Source organism: Canis lupus, chromosome 24 (genome assembly GCF_003254725.2).
Source record: "Canis lupus dingo isolate Sandy chromosome 24, ASM325472v2, whole genome shotgun sequence".
Classification (NCBI taxonomy): Eukaryota; Metazoa; Chordata; class Mammalia; order Carnivora; family Canidae; genus Canis; species Canis lupus.
In genome coordinates this window covers 23,600,848-23,622,575 of record NC_064266.1, presented here as the reverse complement: position 1 = coordinate 23,622,575, position 21,728 = coordinate 23,600,848, and the positions used below count along the sequence as shown (strand labels likewise).

Below are 21,728 nucleotides of genomic sequence, written 5' to 3'. Positions count from 1 at the left end.
AATAAATAAATAAAACCACTGGAAAGAAATATAATGACAGCTGCCTATAGAAGGTGGCAGGAAAAATTGTGATATGAAAGAATCTTAGTCATAACTAGATATTGAAGGGAAGGCTGCTGATAAATTTGTTTGTACCAGTGAATGAAAACTATCATGGTGATGAGATCCAAGAAATAAACAGGAATATGGAGAAAAGGGGGAAGAGTATGTTCAGACAGGACAGGAATTTACTCCAATGTATTCTAACAGGGATGATACCAATGGTGTTGGAGGAGAGAAGAGATGTTAATGGACAGGATCAGCTTTTCTTGAACTCTTGGAGAGTTGGTTTTCTTCTGTGTAAGTTCTTTGTATTATTCAAACAAATCCCTCTTGTTTGGCCCATAGAATCACATCTCTCCAAGGATTATTTTCCTTTCCTCAGAGAAAAGACCTGTAATATTTTAGGATTTAGGCCATAAAATTCCTAGCAAAAAGACTGTGTTAAGAAAACATTAATATATTTTTGTGACTAGCTATTATTGCAATATTACTCTAAAGGAAAATATGTAAAAACTTAAACTATTTCCAGAAAGGAAATGTTTGCATACCAAAGATAATATAGTTTTGAAGCCAGAACAGTATATTTAGCATAAACATATAAGGAATCAAATTTCTTTAGTCTCCTAGAGCACCAAATAATTCATTAGGTGAACTTTCTTTCCTTCTTTTTTTTTTTTTTTTTTTAAGATTTTATTTATTGATTTATTCATGAGAGATAGAGAGAAGGCAAAGACGTAGTCAGAGGGAGAAGCAGGCTGCTCGCAGGGAGCCAGATGCAGGGCTCAATCCCTGGATCCTGGGATCACGCCCTGAGCCAAAGGCAGAGGCTCAACCACTGAGCCACCCCCACCCAGGCGTCCCTGTCATTAGTTCTATATAACCACTTCACAGGTGCTCTCAGAGCCAAACCTTCAAATATTCTAAGCTAGGCAGTATTAAATTTAGAACTGTTAAAAAAAAAAAAAAAAAAAAATTTAGAACTGTTTTCTTTTCAAATCCCTTGGGTTTGTGTTTACTATCCTTCTGTCCACGAATTTTAGGTTGTCCTAACTTCTTTTTTATTTTTGACCTTAACAAAGCAAAGGAGGTTGAACTTTAGAAGTTTTCAAAGAGGTAAGAATAGATCACATGCATAGAATACTCAAGACAAAGTCTAAACATAGTATCTATCAACAGCAACAACTGGGTGCCCTCTTGTCCTTTTTAGTACTTAACATTTCATATGCCAAAAAAGGTTAAAAACAAATACTTACTAAATTTATAGTGTAACAGGCTGCTTACCCCATAAATAAATCTCTGGTTAAACTGCTGCATTGCTCCTTGAAGCTGACTACGTTGGAGCTGCCACTGTTCATAATTCCGGACAGATTCCAATGTCGGCCTCTGCCACGTTGTTGTTCTTGTGAAATGGTCAACATAGTAAATACGTCCCATGTTGTCAACCCGCCGTTCCCAGCTAAAAACAACATAATTCAACAATTACATGTGATACAGATATGGGCTTAATAGGACTTTATCTTGGCCCTGGTTGACTTAAGATTTTACCTTAAACTACTTTTGATTTACTTGAATTTTTATTTTATGTATTTTTAAATGGTCTCTAAGCGAACATAAAAGGAATATTTCTAAAAATTTCTTAAAGGTTCTGACAAGTTCAGTCACGTTTTAAAAATGTAATGTATAGTCAGTGAATAAGTATCAAAAAGTAATTAAGGAAAAAGTTCTCATTTTCTTTCCAATGTTCTTTTGACTACCGCAATCCTAATAGGAAGGGATATAATTGTATATACAGCTTTTCACAAACATGAAAAAAACCACTTTTCCCACAAAATTACAACTACTTATCATTTCAAATGAGTGCATAACATTTTTTTTAAAGATTCATGTATTTGAGAGAGAGTGCACATGCACACGTGCACAGGGAGGGGGTGGTGGAAAAGAGACTCTCAAGCAGACTCCCCACTAAGCACAACTATGAGATGACGACCTGAGCTAAAATCAAGAGTTGGCCACTTAATTGAGCCACCCAAGTGCCCCTCAATGGGTGCACAATATTAAGTGAACATTAATACAATAACTTGTTGGCTTCTATTTTGTTGTTTATGGTTGTTTCCAATATTCTTGCATTATAAATAGTAAAATAATAAATAGCTTTAATACATCAATGTTTTTCTTCCTTTGAATTACTTCTTTAGGATAAATTTCCTGGAGAGGATTACTAAGGGCATGTGCCTTACTATAGTTATATATATTTTCTCTAAGAGTTGTAACTGATTTATACTACCACTAGCAAAGTTATGTGGTAAAGTTCCTCTACAATCTCACCAACACTGGATACTATCTGCTAATTTAATAAGTAAAACAGTAACCTTTTAGGTGTGTATTTGAGATTACCAGAAAGATTAAATATTTCCCCATGTTTGCTACTGACTTCCCTTGAATAAAAATATTTTCTTCCATTTTCTATAACGTATATGTTAAATGCTTAACATCATATATTTAATTTATATATCTTTTAATTCTCCAACTATTCTGCAATGACTTCACTATTATACATTAAAGTTTTTAATATAATAGGGATTTTACCTTCATATACATGATGGGGCTTTAATAATTTTTATTCAATAATTACTCTTGAAGAAACTAATTGTAAAACCCTGTGGTTTGAGCCAGGTAAAATACAGAAAGGGAAACATGGAAAAAATAAGACCTATGGAATCTTTAGGGGAGAAACGAATAAAAATAAGTCATTCATTATGCTTAATCAATTCTCTCCTTTCTAGTTTGCATCTACTACAACACAAAGTGAAAACTTTGTGGAAAGTTCAGAAGAGACTGAAAGGAAGAGGAAAAGTAGGAACATAGGGAAGATTTTGTACAGATATAATCTATAGTTCTGAATATTTTTTTCTTCTTATTCAGATACTTACCCAGGAGGTAGAGGTTCCGGTCTATCCCACGTTGTTCTTTTTTCAATATGATCTACATAGTAAACTCGCCCATGCTGGTCCACTCTCTGTTCCCAACTTAAATACAAAATTTAAAAGACTGGTATGGCACTTATCTTTGCTATTTTCTCTAAAATGACCATATTACAGAATTGAGGCAAATAAGCATGTCAATATATAAAAAAAAAGATACCAAAAGAATTTAAGAATAAAGTCAAGAAATGTTATCCTGAGTGAATAAGATTTCTCCTGCAGCAGTATCTCCTCAAGAGATGCCCTGTATTCCTCAAGAGGTCTGAGGCAGATGCATGTAGGAGACGATGTCTACCTCAATCTGATCATGGCATAACTTGGTGGGGGAAAAAAAAAGCTGTAATTGTTACGAAATCTGAAGAAAGATTGAGCTAACTGAAAGGCAAAGCACTATTTGTGTTCCAGAATTGAAATCAAGTATTAAGATTTGATCAGATATGTCTCTGCACAGTCTAACAGACAAAATCAACTGGGTATTCTAGTCTCCTTTGTAGGTTCCCAAAGTGAAGAAGACAGGCATATACCATCACAGCTTAGAAGTACCATGACTTCAGAGAGCACAGGTTTCTGTTTGCTAATCCCTTACATAAGTAATTTTCTAATTCAGCTTCCTATGTAGGTTTTGAAAAAGGAAAATGGCTCAACTACCCAGACAAATAATATCTGTTTAGCAATTAAAATTTTCACCATAGGTACGTCTGGGTGACTCAGCAGTTGGGCATCTGCCTTTGGCTCAGGTCATGATCCTGGGATCCGGGATTGAGTCCCACACTGGGGTCCCTGCGGGGAGCCTGCTTCTCCCTCTGCCTGTGTCTCTGCCTCTCTCTCTGTGCGTCTCTCATGAATAAATAAAATCTTTTTAAAAAATTCTTTTCATCCTAAGGGTTTATTAACTTATCAGCCAATTAAGTTTAATTAGATTCCAAATTCTGGATTAACTGAATACCACAATGTATATATGTATGAAACTATTACAGTATTACTAACTTTTAAAATAATTAGTAGAGATTAAAACGGGAGGAGTACTAATTTTCTTAGTTCCTTAAGTTATTGCTACTTTGCTATAATGACTGTATGACAGAAAAATTTTATTTTAAAAAGTGTTTTTCCCCCCTTCAAAGAGTAAACAATCTGAATTAGGTGACTTTTATTACTTGGCACTTTAACTTTCTATGGTTCAGAGTCCTTCCATTTAAAAACAAAATAAAACAAAAAATAGCCACCTTTGCCCTGAAAATGAGGAGGGCATTGATTTTAATGTGGTGAGGTTTTTTTGCTCAGTCTGACTCTAGACACAACACCCTCAAGATCAGTTACCATTGTTTGAAGATGGTAGTTTGTTTTTTGGGTTTTTTTTTTTTTTTTTTTTTTAAGATTTTATTTATTTATTCATGAGAGACACAGAGAGAGAAGCAGAGACATAGAGGGAGAAGCAGGCTCCTCCCAGGGAGCCCAATGTGGGACTCAATCCCCAGACCCGGGATCACACCCTGAGCCAAAGGCAGATGTTCAACCATTGAGCCACCCAGGTGTCCCTAAAGATGGTTTTCTAAAGAATGGAATTATTATTTTCCTTACTAGTTAAATATATGCAGAAGCCTAAAGCAAACAAATATTAACTAAAAACAGTTACTTACCCAGGTGGTAGGGGAGCCTGAGGTACAGGATTTAATGGCCTAGGGCCTGAGCCTCCAGATATAGTAAGAGGAATTATTAATCCAGATGTTGCTCCTTCAGATGTATTTGAATTTATATTTGTTGGTGGCAGAGAGCCTGTACTGGATCCATCACTTTCAGAAGTGGCAGATGGTGAACCATTGACAGATGCTATAAAAGATTTATGGAAAACAACCATCTTTTATTCTCAGAAATCTAAATTCAAGATAGAATTTAGCTTTAAAAAATAAAAAAGTAGATGACAAATAGAAAGTTTAAGATGTGGACATGCAGATGAAAATTAAACTTTTAAAATAACTTTTTAGGTTTCATCTACTGCATGTCTCTTTATTAATCCTAAAGCACATACGAATTGATTTCCCGATGCCACAAGAAATAAAAACTTTAAGAATAGGAAAGCACTGGTATCCTTTGGTATTATAAGTTCATTTCGCAATTTTCCAGAACCTTAAAATTGTCTTTTCTACAAAACCCTGCAGATCAAAGACCAAGTTCTGATGTTAAAATACAGAAGACCTGACTGTTAAGCAATAGCATTCATACAAATAGTTATAAAGTATATATTACATATTCAAGAACATTTGACACAATTCCTGGGAGAGGTCACTAATATTTTGACAAAATAGTATTTGATCTTAAAGACTAGGAATATATTAATACATTTTCTACCAAGAAGGGGGAGAGGGGGAGTTGTATAATTAAACACAAATTCTTTTAATAAAATTACTTGTAGGATGACGAATTTGCTTTTCTAATAATATCTGGTTTAACTCTTTTATACTGCCTGTCTACATAGTGCCAGAGGGAAATAATAAAAGATGAAAGATTCTATCCTGACTAATCAGGAAAAATGGATATTCACTTACAGATGTTCACATTTTTACTACATGAAATATGTTCACTTGTATAATTTTTGCTTCAAAATGTGACTATCATTTAGCATTGTTGGGTTACTCGCCATTTACTAAATGTCTTTTAAAGGATATAACGAGAATAAGCAACCAGATCCTTTACAATATGAAATGCTATGTCCACACTGTTACAAACCCTGCTGAAAAGATAAAATCTTATCTATACTGCCTATACTTTTATAATGCACATATGGATCTCATTTTTTCCCTCTTTTTCAATAAAACACTTACCTCAATAACTTCACCCCTTGGAGGTACTTAGGGAAAAGGCACACATTAGTCTACTTCTAGAAAGATCATTCCTGGCTAAAATCTTAAATGTAAAAATATGGCTAGAAAACCTACCTAAAAGGATCTCTTAACACTTACCAGAGGATCAATTCCCAAATAGAACATTATTTACAATCATAGTACTGACAGCCACATCCGTATTACATGGCTGGAATACACACCAGGTCTACGTGGGGTAGGTGGAGGTGGTCGTGAAGGTCTTGGAGGCCTAGAAGGTTTAAAACCACCATTTGAGAGTGATGGAGAATTATTTCCATTGACCTTCCTATTTTCACCAGTCCCAGTATCCTCAGGCTCATCTGATCCATTTGTGTTTGTTCTGGATAAGGAGGAGGGAAAGGGAAGGGAAAACAAATGCTCTTTGAATTTAACAAAAACAAGACCAGAACTTAAAATTGCTGGCCAGTCTCATCAAATACATAGTCTTTAGGTAGAGTCTTATGTATAACCTCAGAGCCCACCTGGATAGAGTGAGGGGTTGCGCAAAGGCACAGAAACACTTGTGATCCTTCAAAACTATTAGCTATGGGGATTTGGGTTTCAAGTAAGTTCTTTGGAGGCCCTGTACAAGTAGGAACAGAGTCAAATTCTCAAAATCGCAATGCCTTTGAAAGGGCATTATTTTATTATGAGCACAGATAACATCACTATCATTTTCTTGGTTTCCACTCGCTCTTAATATTATTTAATTTTGGGATAAAGCTGACTGTTCTATGGCAGAAGAAAGCACACTTACATCCCAGAGACAAGATGCTTTCTCTCCATCCCAGCAATGGTATATAGAATGTTGAAAATTAGTGATCTAGAGCAGAGGTGCCCACAGACCTTTTTTTAAAAGGCGTTATTTCTTCAAAACAATGACATTAATTGAGGAAAGGAAAGAGAGGGGAAAACACTAACAGTAAACATCAGATTGAAATCATTACTACTGTCAGCTAAATATAGTTGATTCATTTTTCCAGGGGATCTTATCATGAATCAGAAAGTAGAGAGTGAGTTTAACCAGTTTTAGGATGCCTCAGCTAAGACTCTGCTACTTACTACCTGGTAAGCAGCAAACTCTATACAGTATTAATTCATATTACTGGACCTTCAGAATAAGCCTAAACAAAATAAAATCTAATTGATTCAAGAAATTAAAATTGAGAGGTAGCACCACATATTAAATCATTTTCAAACTACATTCCTTAAACTTCTTTAGGGCTTTTCTACTGAAAGTATAGTTTTTGGAACAGAAGCAAGGACAACACACAGAAGCTTTTTAGATATGCACAATCTTGAGGCACCTAGTTATCTCAGTTGCCTGGTTTTAGTAAGGTCGTGATCTCGGGGTTGTGGAATTGAGCCCTGCATCAGGCTCCAAGCTTAGTGCAGAGTCTGCCTGCCTGTCCTCCCTCTCCCTCTGCCCCTCCCTTCACTTACACGCGTGCACTCTCTCCCTAATAAAATCTTAAAAAAAAAAAAAAAAAAGTGCACAATCTTGCACTACACTCCCCGGATCTACTGTATTAGAATTAGCATTTTAATAAGATCCACAGGTGATCTACGGGAATAGTCAGATATGACAAGGCTGCTTTGGAGGTACCTCAAATGCTTACTTAGAATAGAAGGAACAGCTCAGTAAGAGACAGCCAGCACTTGGTTAGTGTTGACTGTCCACTGCCTACAGGAAGGCCAAACTACCCCAAAATATGAACTGAAGGGATCCCTGGGTGGCGCCGCGGTTTGGCGCCTGCCTTTGGCCCAGGGCGCGATCCTGGAGGCCCGGGATCGAATCCCACATCGGGCTCCCGGTGCTTGGAGCCTGCTTCTCCCTCTGCCTGTGTCTCTGCCTCTCTCTCTCTCTCCGTGTGACTATCATGAATAAATAAATTTAAAAAAAAAAAAAATATGAACTGAATGTAAAAAGAGTCAGCTTTGACACTGTTCCCCCTCTCCTAGGTCCTGAGGTCCAAACCCATTTCGAGTAGTATACCCTTTTAAGACTCTGTATTGCCTCTCCATACTATTTCAAAGGATTCCATATAGCTCTTTATGTTCTTAAGAACTAACGTTTTTAAAAAGATAGACATCAAATGATAGAATGGACAATAGTAGGAAATTGAGGTTTCTAACTGACTCTGTTATTAACAAGTTATATGACCAAAGAAAAGATACTTAATCTCTGTTTTTTAAGAGAGGGAAAGTAGGGGTGAGGCAGAGAGGGAGGGAGAGAGAATCTTAAGCAGGCTCCATGCCCAGCAAGAAGCCCAACACTGGGCTATATCTCATAACCTTGAGATCACAACCTGAGGCGAAGTCAAGAGTCAGACATTTAACCAACTGAGCCACCTAGGCCCCCCTGTTTTTTAATCTCTTTGAAGTTTTAGGAATATATTAGAAAGAAAAAACATTCAGGGCATGAGGTAAATCTGCTATGACAAAGGTACAGCAGAAACTGGATTCCAAAAATGCTATGTTCTCTGAGGATTAAAATCTTGGGAGATTTTAACATCCATGCTGTGTACCCTTCTAACTACTTGGCCTCAGTTTCTCAAAATAGTTATCTGACAATCTGGTTAGTTTGATGATTCCTTAAATTTCCTTAATACTTAGGGATTGCTCCTGCTTCTTAGATCTTTAAATTTTCAAATTTCTCTACTTATATACAGCCTTCTATTCCCTCTACCTGCCTCCTACTCCATTTTTGATTCATTCTCATCAGGACCTTTAAGCATCCCCATCTTCACAGACCATTAGGTCCCTTCAAGTCCCACTTGGGTTCCATCATAGACTACTACTTCCTCTAGCACCTTTAATTCCTCACTATTATCCAACATCCCCCCGTCCCAAGCAATCTTTCTACCATAACTAATCCTCCATTTACTTTTTCCACTACTATTCTCTGGGACCAACAAGTAATGATAGATAAGTTCCAGTGGAAAAAGTAAGTATAATTTAGCAGAGCATATAAACTAGGTAAAGTACCAAATTAAAGGGCGGGGGTCTCTCTCCTTATAAATTTTCCACTGTACCCAATAAGGAAAAGTCTGGAGGTTTTCATTTCTAATATCTACAAGATAAAGTCTTTTCTTTCCCTCTGTTAATATATGTGCTGCCAAAATGAGCACTTCTTTTTTCCTGTTAAAAAGAAAAACATCATAGCTCAAATCTCCTGGAAGCTAAACAATTTATTAGAAATAAAAGAGGAGGAGGGGATCCCTGGGTGGTGCAGCGGTTTGGTGCCTGCCTTTGGCCCAGGGCGCGATCCTGGAGACCCGGGATCGAATCCCACATCGGGCTCCCAGTACATGGAGCCTGCTTCTCCCTCTGCCTGTGTCTCTGCCTCTCTCTCTCTCTGTGTGACTATCATAATAAAAATTTTAAAAAATATTTTTAAAAAATTTAAAAAAAGAAATAAAAGAGGAGGGGATCCCTGGGTGGCTCAGTGGTTAGCGGCTGCCTTCGACCCAAGGCGTGATCCTGGAGACCTAGAATCAAGTCCCACATCGGGTTCCAGTCCCACATCAAGTTCCCTGCATGGAGCCTGCTTCTCCCTCTGCCTGTGTCTCTGCCTGTGTGTGTGTGTGTGTGTGTGTGTCTCTCATGAATGAATGAATAAAATCTTAAAAAAAGAAGAAAGAAAGAAAGAAAGAAAGAAAGAAAGAAAGAAAGAAAGAAAGAAAGAAAGAAAGAAAAGAGGGCTATGACAACCTAATACCACAGGTTCATTGGGATTGGTGTACTGATGTTACAATTAATAGTAATAAAAAGATTGATAGTAGTCTGGTAAGGCAAAAAACTGTTACTAGGTGCGGTACAATTAAACAGACCTACACAAAAGACAAAAAGAAAATTGTGTTTGAGTTTCTTCTTATTTTGGCAGACATCAGTTTCCTAAAGCTTGCTCATTTCAGAGACTGAGGCAACAAAAGCTATAGCTGGCTTAATTTAACAACTTCAACTGGACTACCATAGCTTGAAAATCAATCATTTTCTACATACCTAATCTACTTTTGACCACTTTCCCAACCTGTAGATGATGCTGATGTTGCCTCTTCCCTAACATGTGATTATCAACTATCATTCATGTCTCATCTATGTCTGGCCACAAAGATGGCAGAAGCCCCTGAAGCAGCCCAAGAAGATGGATGAGGAAGATAAGGCACTCAAGCAGAAAAAGAAAGAGGAGCTAAACTCAAAGAGCTAAGAGCAAAGGCCACAGAGAACGGTCCCCAGGCCACAGGTGGAATTAAGAAACCTGGCAAAAAGTAAGCTGTTTCTTGTGCCTGAGACAATGGTGTTGCTTAATTCTATTCCTGTTTAAAACATCTGTATTCCCTGTCTGTTGTAGCATCTGTTGTCAAAGTGTTGTCTTAGATCCTGCTGTACATTTAAGAATAAATTTTTGTTAATAATAATAAATAAATCAAAAAAGAAAATTCTGTGAGACTCATCATCTTCATTTCTTTGTTCCCTTCTTGGGGGAACAAAGAAATCTCTCCACTTCTTCAAAACTAATTTGTCTGTTTATCCTTAATTTCAGCTTATATCCTCTAGAACTTTCCATCATCATTTAACATCTTTCTTATATCTTCCATCATCTTCCTTCTCCAAGATCTTTCCTCTAACTTCACAAATATAATAAAACCCCTCAACCTAAAACACTTCCTCAATCCTAAGTGCTCTTCAGAGCTGTTCTTTTTCCCTTTAAAAAAAAAAAAAAAGGTGTTTCTTTAATCTTTATACCTAATGTGGGACTCAAACTCGTGAGATCAAGTGTCACATACTCTACCGAGTCAGCCAGGTGTCACCCCCAAAGCTGTTCTGTCATTCTCTTTTCCTTCATTACAATATTTTGTATTTATGCAATTAATGTATTTGGTAATTTTAATTTTTCAAAGACTTCTATGTTTTTCAAAAGATTTTATTTACTTGAGAGAGAAAAAGAGAGGATACACAAGCAGGGGCAGAGGGAGAGGGAGAAGGAGAAGCAGACTCCTCAAGCAGGGAGCTCGATGAAGGGCTTGATCCCAGGATCCCAGGATCATGACCTGTGCTGAAGGCAGATGCTTAACTGACTGAGCCACTCAGGCATCCCAGAACTTTCATTTTTTCAAAGTGAAAAATTACCTCTAATCATAAAAATCACTTTCCATCCTACATATTTAGAGATCGTTGCCATTAAGACATGGACTTTCATTTCTTGCCAGTCCTATTTCACTGGCTGTGTATATGATCATAAAATGTTTCATATCTTAAGCAAATTTGAGGGTTTTTTTTTAAGATTTATTTATTTATTTATTTATTTATTTATTTATTTATTTATTCATTCATTCATTCATTCATTCATTCATTCATTCAAAAGAGATACAGAGAGAGGCAGAGGGAGAAGCAGGCCCCATACAGGGAGCCCGATGTGGGACTCGATCCTGGCACTCCAGGATCACGCCCTGAGCCAAAGGCAGACGCTCAACCGCTGAGCCACCCAGACATCCCAAATATGAGTTGGTTTTGTTATTCATTATACACTGGGTACTTTCTCCCAAATTATTCAATAACATTTATAATATCTAATGACTACAGAATAATGTATGGACATGTCATCATTTAAACACTTTTTTTTCTTTTCTTTTTGGTGGTGGTAGTTGGGGGTGGGGATGTTCTATTTCCTATAGATAGACTATCAGAATAGAATACCTAGTTTAAAGTATGCAAATATTTTTAAATATTTATTTATTTATTTATTCATGAGACAGAGACAGAGACAGTGAGAGAGAGAGAGGCAGAGAGACACAGGCAGAGGGAGAAGCAGGCTCCATACATGGAGCCCAATGTGGGACTCGATCCCAGGACTCCAGGACCACGCCCTAGGCTGAAGGCAGTTGCTAAACTGCTGAGCCACCCGGGCTGCCCATATGCAAATATTTTAAAGACTGAAATACAGACTGCTAAATTTTTTTTATAGTATTTTCAAGGGCAGCCTGCGTGGCTCAGGGGTTTAGGGCCTGATCCTGGAGACCCAGGGCCTGATCCTGGAGACCCAGGATCGATTCCCATGCCGGGCTTCCTGCATGGAGCCTGCCTATCCCTCTGTCTGTGTCTGTGCCTCTTTCTCTCTGTGTCTCTCATGAATAACTAAATAAAATCTTTAAAAAATAATTTTTTTAAAGGTAATAACTGATCTGTTCTCCTATCAGCTAGTTAGGAAAAAGGCATTTTACCATCAAGTATTTAAATATTTTTAAGACTTTGCTAATTTGATAAATTAAAATGTTAATATTCAGGGTACCTGGGTGGCTCAATGGCTGGCTGACTGCCTTTGGCTCAGGTAGTGATCCTGAGGTCCTGGGATAGAGTCCCACAACAGGCTCCTAGCAGGGAGCCTGCTTCTCCCTCTGCCTAGGTCTCTGCCTCTCTCTCTGTGTCTCTCATGAATAAATAAATCTTAAAAAACACAATAAAACAAAATGTTAATGCTCAACAATATTTCATTTACAAGCCATCTGAGATTCCTCTTCCACAAACTGTATATATCTTTTATAAATTTTTGTTAGAATAATTTTCCTTATTATCTGTATGATACTTTTATAATCTGAGGATACTAATTTATCATTTCTCAAACTTATTAAATGTCACTTGCCTTTAATTCTATATTTTAAAATATATAGAAGTTTTATATTTCTATAAACTTAACTTCTAATTAAATTTACTCAGAAATAAGTTCACTATTCATTTTCTTCTAGCCATCTCTTCTTCAGTTTGTCTTCTTCCTCCCACTCACTAAATATGGTTCTGTTCTTGTCTTCCTTTCCCTTTTCCACGAATTTCCCCCTAGAGTCTCCGATTCCATGATTTCAAAGACCATCCCTGAAATGATTCCCAAATCAGAATCGCTCATCTTTGTTTCATTCTCATCTTCTAGTACCAAATGATCAACTAAATGCAGGAGATATAGAATAAGTCGCCAATTCTAAGGCTACTGTTCCTCCCATGTTCTGGTTCTACAGGTGCTACTGCTATCTTCCCAGTGAACACGACTTTTCTTCTCTCTTGCCTCTTGATACTCAGTACCTAAGTCTCACTGATTTTACTCTAAATTCTCTACTCTTCCACCACCAGTGCCCAGTTCTAACCCTCCATATCTCTCACTGGATTACTGTTAACAACTTCCTGCTTAGAATGGAATCAATTTTTTTTTTCAAATTCCTGTTAATGCTGATATTGTGACCTCCTATGAATCAAATGTTCTTAATGGCATTCAGAATGTTTAATCCTTTCCAAAAGGTTATCAACTTGTTGCCCAGATCCATCAGAGAAATACTATTTATAGCAGTTATAGCCTTAAGAAATGTATTTCTTGGGGGTGCCTGGCTTGTGCAGTGGGTTAAGCATCTATCTGACTCTTGGTTTCAGCTTAGATGGTGATTTCATGGTCATGGACAGAGACACACCCGCCCCACCCTTGAGCTCCAGGCTCAGCTTGAAATCTGCCTGAGATTCTCTCTTCCTCTCCCTTTGCCCACCCTCTTGCATGCTCACTCTCTGAAATAAATCTTAAAAAGAAAAAAGAAAGAAATGAGGACATCTGGGTGGCTCAGTGGTTGAACATCTATCTGCCTTTGGCTCACATCATGATCCCAGGATCCTGGAATCAAGTCCCCCATCAGGCTCCTCTCAGGAAGCCTGCTTCTCCCTCTGCCTACATCTCTGCCTCTCTATTTCTCATGAATAAATAAAAACTTAAAAAAAAAAAAAAAGGAATGTATCTCTTAGATAATTAAACCTGAGGGTCAAAATTACTCCTTGATCCAAGGACTGGCAGAATGGACGCTGTATTAGCAGACTTGAAAACATCAATCTTGTACATCTCCAGTAGAGCTCTTGGGTGACCAGGTACATTGTCAATGAGCAGTAAGTAACATTTGCAAGGAATCTTTTTTCTGAGCAGGTCTCAACAATGGGCTTTAAATAGTCAATAAACTTTGTAAACAGATGTGCTATCAACCAGGTTTTGGTGTTCTCGTTATAGAGCACAGGCAAAGTAAATCTAGCATAATTCTTAAGGGCCCTAGGATTTTTGGAAAGAACAATGAGCACTGATTTCAACTTAAAGTCACCAGCTGCATTAAGCCCTAGCAAAACAGCCTGTCCTTTGAAGCCAGGCTTTAACTTCTTTCCAGCTATGAAAGTCTTAGGTGGCATCATCTTCCAATATAAGGTTGTTTCATCTACATTGAAAATCTGTTGTTTAGTGTAGCAACCTTTGTTAATTAGCCAGATTATCTGGATAACTTGCTGCTTCACTTTGTACTTTTATGTTAATGGAGACAGCTCCTTTCTTTAAACCTTTTGAACAAACCACTACTAGCTTTGAACTTTTCTGCAGCCTCCTCACCTCTCTCAGCCTTCATAGAATTGAAGAGAGTCAGGGTCTTGCTCTGGATTAAACTTTAGCTTAAAGCAATGTTGTAGCTGGTTTGATCTATCTAGACTACTACAACAGTGTCCATATCAACAATAAGGCTGTTTTGCTTTATCATCATTTGTGTGTTCACTGAAATAGCAATTTAATTTCCTTCAAGAATTTTTCCTTTGCATTCACAACTTGGCTATGTGGCACAAGAGGCCTAGCTTTTAAACTATTTTGGCTTTCAAAACACCTTCCTCACTAAGCTTAATCATTTCTAGCTTTTGATTTAAAGTGAGAGACATGCAATTCTTCCTTTCACTCGAGTACTTAAGAGGCCACTGTATGGTTATTAATTGGCCTAATTGTTATGATTCATGGAATAAGGAGACCCAAGGAGGAGAGAGACTGTCAGTGGAGCAGTCAAAACACACACAACATTTATCAATTAAGATCAAACCTTCTATGGGCACAGTGTGTGGTACCCCAAAACAATTACAACAGTAACATCAAATATCACTAATCACAGATCACCGTTAAAAATGTAATAATGAAAAAGTCTGAAATAGTTCAAGAATTACCAAAATGTGACAGAGACACAAGTGAGTGAATGCTATTAAAAATAATGGTGCTGGGATCCCTGGGTGGCGCAGCGGTTTAGCGCCTGCCTTTGGCCCAAGGCGTGATCCTGGAGACCCGGGATCGAATCCCACATCAGGTTCCCGGTGCATGGAGCCTGCTTCTCCTTCTGCCTATGTCTCTGCTTCTCTCTCTGTGTGTGTGACTATCATAAATAAATAAAAATTTAAAAAAAAAAGAAAAAAATAAATAAATAAAAATAAAAATAATGGTGCTGACAGATTTGCTCAATGCAGGGTTGCCATAAATTTTCAATTTGTGAATAACAAAATATTTGCAAAGCATAATAAAATGAGGTATGTCTGTATTTACAAACCAAAATCTCCACCTGGCCCCAATCTAATGTAACATGAAAAATAACTAACATTTATTGAGGGCTAAATACTCACATCATTTATTTAAAAAAAAAAAAAAAAAAAAAGTCCCAGTTTAGGTTGCAGTAAAGCATGACAATCAGGCTGTGAAGTCAGGCAATCCCAGGTTCAACTGTGTTACCACAATATTAACTCAGGCAAGTTCCCTTTCTGAGCTTCAGTTTTCTCATCACCCATCAAAATGATACATACCCCTACCTACTTCATAAAAAAGTTCAAGACTCAGTGAAATGAGAGGAAACACACTGATTGATTACACTGCCTGACATATAAGAGGCAATAAATATTAACTGGTTCAGCTAATTCACCACTTGCCATTTTCCCCTTTCAATTACTCTATTTTTAGCTATTTATGCTGTGACCGAGGATTTCCAACAAAACACCCTGTGTTGTTCCCCATCTCCATAACTGTTTTTCTTCCTTCCACCTAGAACTCCTTCCTCTCTCCAATTCCGCAAGGCATGGAAAGCCAAATTATAATGTTTTATGGTCTTAGGACAAATGCCATTTCTTCCATGAAGCTTTTATACATTTTATATACTGATATACATTTTTTAAAACTGTCATGCGTTTTCTTTTTTTTTTTTAATATTTTTATTTATTTATGATAGTCACAGAGAGAGAGAGAGAGAGAGGCAGAGACACAGGGAGAGGGAGAAGCAGGCTCCATGCAGCGGGAGCCCAAAGTGGGATTCGATCCCGGGTCTCCAGGATCGCGCCCTGGGCCAAAGGCAGGCGCCAAACCGCTGGGCCACCCAGGGATCCCATGTCATGCGTTTTCTAATAATAAACACAAATTTTAAAAGTTCAACAAAAGAAACAAGATTCAAACTAGTTCTCAAGTAAAAGAGTAGGAGATTAAGGTAGAATGACAATTCTTTAAGGCTAGATATTCAAGAAAATCTTCATTACATAACTGAAACAATTTCTCAAAATAGTTTTTGTTGTACTCTAAAAAATAACTGTATGTCTAAACTATACTGGTTCTCAAAGTATATGGCCTGGTCTAACATCATCAGCACACCTAGAAACCTGTGAGAAGCCTCAATCTTGAGCCCAAACCTAGACATAACAAACTGGGAACTGGAGATAAAGACAGCAATCTGTGGTTGAACAAGCCTCCCAGGTGATTCTGATGCACTCAGAAGTCTGAAAAACACAGCCACACTAAAATAGCACTGGTGGTTTGTTTCAGTTCCTTTAATAAACAGGTGTGAAGGGGATCCCTGGATGGCTCAGCAGTTTAGTGCCTGCCTTCAGCCCAGGGCATGGTCCTAGAGTCCCAGGATTGAGTCCCACATCAGGCTCCCTGCATGGAGCCTGCTTCTCCCTCTGCCAGTGTCTTTGCCTTTCTCTCCCTCTTTCTCTCTCTCTCTCTCATGAATAAATAAATAAATAAAATCTTTAAAAAAACAAATAGGTGTGAAAATAAAACCTAAAATGGATTTTGAAAACCGACACGGGGGAAAAAAACAAAACCAACATGGAAACCTATATACTATACAGAATCATCATGGTGGTGGAACTTCCCACCACCAATTATCTTTTAAAAGAAATTAGGTACAAAGTATGTGCTTCTATGGCTTTGTTCCTCTGCTCCACAATCTTAAAACCTCTGCCTACCTCATCATACATATATAATTCTATATAAGCTCAGATGTTTATGGACAGGATAAAGAACCCTGGAGAACCAAGATGCTACTACAATAAGGTCTTAACAGTCAAGAAGGTACCTCTAGTAACAAAATCTTGAATACTAGGCACCAATCATCTTGAACTTCATAAGAAAACACTGAGAAATATAAAACATCAAAACATGCTACAGGGGAAAGCAGACTAAGAAGATTATATTCACACTACACAGTGCCTGAATTAGGACAAAAATAAGATAACCTAAAGTTGTTTAGTCATCTTCCTAATTGGTAACTAGGCAATGGATTGGAGGGGAGGGACACAAAGCCCTTGTTCACTGGGTATATATTGCCGTTTTTTTAGTCTTACAATTAGATGTCTGCAAATAAAAGCAAAGAGGGAAAGCCAGCCATGGCCATGACTGTTGCAGAGTAACATTTAAAAGCATTTGACAGGTTGGCACCTGGGTGGCTCACTGGCTGAGTGTCTGCCTTTGGCTCAGGTCATGATCCTGGGGTCCTTAGATCGAGTTCTGCATCAGGCTCCCCGCAGGGGACCTGCTTCTCCCTCTGCCTATGTCTTTGCCTCTCTGTGTCTCTCATGAATAAATAAATAAAATATTTTTTAAAAAGCATTGGACAGTTTACAAAATGCTTTTCAAACCCATCATCTCAGAGGTATGCTCTCTGAAATAAAGGCTAATTCAAAGAATTCATGCTTAACACAAAAGACAGGCTCAATATTAGTCTGGCAATCTCAGTAACCTAGAAGACACTACTCCTTAGATTATTTATGACAATGATTCACTTGGGAAGATGTAAAGAATTGGTTAAATAAATGGCATAAGGCTAGGACTCTAGGAATGCCTTTGGAAGAAATTTATACTTGTCCAGAGTAGTTTCATAAAGTATTTTAAAAATGAGATTTATAGGGGCGTGTGGCTGGCTCAATTAATAGAGCATGTGACTCTTGATCTCAGGGTTTTAAGTTTGAGCCCCACTGGATGTAGAGATTACTTAAAAAATATTTTTTTAAAAAAAGAGAGATTTGCAAAAAAAAGAAAATGACTTAACTTCTCAAGGAACATACAAAATCCTATGATATTTTCACTTACTAATGGAAAAATATGGATTTATTATGCAAAAGATTTCCTAATTAATGAATGCAAACTGAAATATTAAAACATTAATTTGCAGAGAATTTCAGGAATTCAAAAAACTTCTATTATGCATACAACTAAAAAGAGACATAAGAGGCTTATATTGTTTTCAGTCTACAGAGATAGATATAATTTAAAATTTTTTTTCTATTGCTTTTTAATCAAAAGCAGTTATTATTCAGGGTGCCTGGGTGGCTCAGTTGGTTAAGCGTCTGACTCTTGGATTTCAGCTCAGGTCATGATCTCAGGGTTGTGAGACTGAGCTCCACATTGTTGGGCTCTACACTAGACGTGGAGCCTGCTTAAAATTCTCTCTTAGCCCCTCCCAACCCTCCTTCTTAAAAGGGGGGGGCAGTTATTAATCCCTGGGCAAGATGTTACTAGTCCTTAATATTTCACCTCTTGTGAGAGTAGTAGGAGAGACGAGTCTTTATCACAGGAGTGACTTTGAAGGTAGATATTTTATTAGATAAAAGACAACAGTTTCATATATTTTAATTTACCCAAAGATCTTGCTGAGTTTTCTTTTTTCACTTTTTATTATGAAATTTTCCATACATCACAGAAGTAGACAGACTAGTACAACAAACTCCCTAACAACTCAGCTTCAACAACCATCAACATTTTGTTCTACTTGCTCCTCTCCTCTCCTGCAGCACCTGACACTGTAATATCCCATTATTTCAGGATATTTTCCCTTATGTTCTATGATACTGCTTTTATATTCTTCTCTGACCATGACTCTGTGGTTCATCATCTTCCTACTCACTGTTTACTCAGTTTGGGAAAAACAGAGAATCCAGTAGAATTCTGTAACTCTTTAAGATACGTTACTTACTACCTTGAGACTAGGAACATCTCCTTTTCTAAGTTTATCTCCCATTATCAGTGTCTAGGATAACCACTAAACACTTAAACTTTTAAGTCAGGGAATGCCTGGGTGGCTCAGCTGGTTAAGCTGCTGACTCTTGATTCTGGCTCAGGACATGATCTCAGGGTCCTAAAATGAAGCCCTGAATCAGGCTCTGTGTTCAGTAGGGAGTCTGCTTGTCCCTCTCCCCCCCCACCCCCCCCGCCCCATGCTTGTGCCCTCTCTCTCTCAAATAAATAAATAGAATCTTTTTTAAAAGGGCGCCTGGGTGGCTCAGTCAGTTAAGCGTCTGCCTTCAGCTCAGATCATGATCCCAGGGTCCTGGTATCAAGTCTTGCATCAGGCTCCCTGCTCAGTGAGGAGTCGGCTTCTCCCTCTTCCTCTGCCCCTCCCTGCTGCTCATACACTCTCTCTAATAAATAAATAAAATCTTAGAAAAAAAAAAAGTGCTGAATCTAGGTTAAGAGCAAACAGCTACTACAAATCTCTGCTCCTTCTAACAAAGGCCCAGAAGACACCACAGCTCATAATGACCTTCCCATATACCCAAAGCTTATGTCCCAGCTTTCCTAGAAAAAATATTTAACAGTCCAGTGATGGCCCTAGGATTCTGAACTCCCTGCTGTTGGAAAAGTGCCAATATAATCACTTTATACAACCTGAAACACTTAAACCACTGAAGAAAGTACTAGCAACATAGGTATCCCTGGCCTAATCCAGAGAATTGCAGTCAGATGAGCTAAGAGTCCTGAAACATTCATAAAGATTTCCTTTCTTACCCTGAGCCCTGAAATTTTTTTTCTATATATATATTTTTTTTTTTTTTTTTTAAGATTTTTTTAAAATTTATTCATGATAGAGAGAGAGAGAGGCAGAGACACAGGCAGAGGGAGAAGCAGGCTCCATGCCAACAGACCGACACGGGACTTGATCCCGGGTCTCCAGGATCATGCCCTGGGTCAAAGGCAGGCGCTGAACCACTGAGCCACACAAGGATCCCCAATATATATATATATATTTTAACTAATCTCTACACCCAAGGTGGGGCTAAATCTCAACCCTGAGATCATGAGTCCTATGCTCCACCCACTGAACCAGCCAGGTGCCTCTGAGCCCTGAATTTTTGACATTCATTTATTCTTATAGCAGACTGAACTATTTAGTCAAACTAAAGTTCTGACTTCAATGAATATTCATTCTCCTTTGTCTCTTCTTATATTCTGTGGTAAAACAAGTGAACTCTTACCTTGTTTCATCCTTCGGTCTAGAGCCATCATCATTCTGTGGAACACCTTTAACATGAATAAAATTTACACAGAAAATGAGTTTCAAACTGGTTTTCACCTTCTTCTTAAACATGCAAAGCCTTTTATTAAATCTTGCAGAATATACTATAACTTAAATTTCAACATATTTAAAAGGAAATGTGATAGTCATGTGATTGAAATTAGAAAAGTTTTATGAAAATGCTGTGCAAATGCTTATTATGTTTAAGAAATGTTAATTAGTCGAAGTACTATTTCTTAAATCCTACTTCTGCGTTGTGAAAAATATGCTTGCTTCTTTTTTTTTTTTTTAAGATTTTATTTATTTATTCACTCATGATAGACATAGAGAGAGAGAGAGGAGGCAGAGACATAGAGGGAGAAGCAGGCTCCATGCCGGGAGCCCGATGTGGGACTCGATCCTGGGACTCCAGGATCACACCCTGGGCCAAAGGCAGGCACTGAACTGCTGAGCCACCCGGGGATTCCCTGCTTGCTTGATTCTAATTCAAATCTAATACTTCAGCCAACTTTTGTATTCCAAATACCTCAGGAAAAATACTGATCACCAATAGGATGATACATAAAACCGATTCTGTAAACAAAAAAGCAGTAACATCTCTCTTATGCACGGGCCTGTCAAACAACTTCAAGAATAGCAAAGGCACCAATTAATCTCAAAGTGGCAAATTAATGCCACAAATTTCACACTTTCTTCAAATTTTATTCATGGGAAATATTCTGAGGATTCAGTAAGGGCTTGTCCACTTTAAAAGCATTAGAGGGTAGGCACAGTGATCACAGCAAAAATAGTAGGAAGAGAAGGAAAAACTATACAATGCAGAAAAACAAGAGCTCAAGTTTAACAGTCTACACCAATTTAAAGAATAGTGCCTAAATACAGTCATAGTTTTCAACAGTGAAATCATTGCTATTATTACTCTTAAGTATAATTAATGGATTAATTCATTTAAAAAATGCTAATCAGGGCAGCGCGGGTGACTCAGCGGTTTGGCACCTGCCTTCGGCCCAGGGCGTCATCCTGAAGACCCAGGATCAAGTCCCACATCGGGCTCCCTGGACGGAGCCTGCTTCTCCCTCTGCCTGTGTTTCTGCCTCTCTCTCTCTCATGAATAAATAAAATCTTTAAAAAAAAATGCTAATCACCACTACAACTATACCACCTCAGAAAGGTTGGCACTGTATCATCTTGTCTAAACATGTTACATTAAAAAAAGTAGGGGGCATAAAAGGTACAATATAAAGAAATCTAGTCAATAGCATTTTAATAGTGTTGTATGGTGATAAGATATCAAAACAAATTTTTGGAAACAACTAGATTTGATTTCTGGGGTTAGTGGTGGGAACAAAATTTTGTGTAAATAAGAGGGATCATATCAGGAAGATGAAAATATTCTAATCCTAACTTACAGTAATGGCTGGATCACTCAAAATTACTAAAAATCATTAAATTGTAGACTTGCAACGAGTGAATTT

At 37.7% G+C, this 21,728-nt stretch overlaps 1 protein-coding gene across 6 annotated transcripts in view; it reads right to left on the bottom strand.

Annotated features, from left to right (window-relative positions):
- The window catches only part of ITCH (itchy E3 ubiquitin protein ligase), a 152,475-nt gene that overhangs the window by 52,009 nt on the left and 78,738 nt on the right, over positions 1-21,728 (bottom strand). For all 6 annotated transcript variants that reach the window (XM_049100537.1, XM_025469781.3, XM_025469778.3 and 3 more), the window contains 5 exons: positions 20,213-20,258; positions 6,064-6,221; positions 4,661-4,850; positions 2,973-3,068; positions 1,324-1,498 (listed from right to left, as the gene is read on the bottom strand). In XM_049100537.1, the coding sequence (XP_048956494.1) occupies positions 1,324-1,498; positions 2,973-3,068; positions 4,661-4,850; positions 6,064-6,221; positions 20,213-20,258 (665 nt within the window). The remainder of the gene's footprint in view (positions 1-1,323; positions 1,499-2,972; positions 3,069-4,660; positions 4,851-6,063; positions 6,222-20,212; positions 20,259-21,728) is intronic.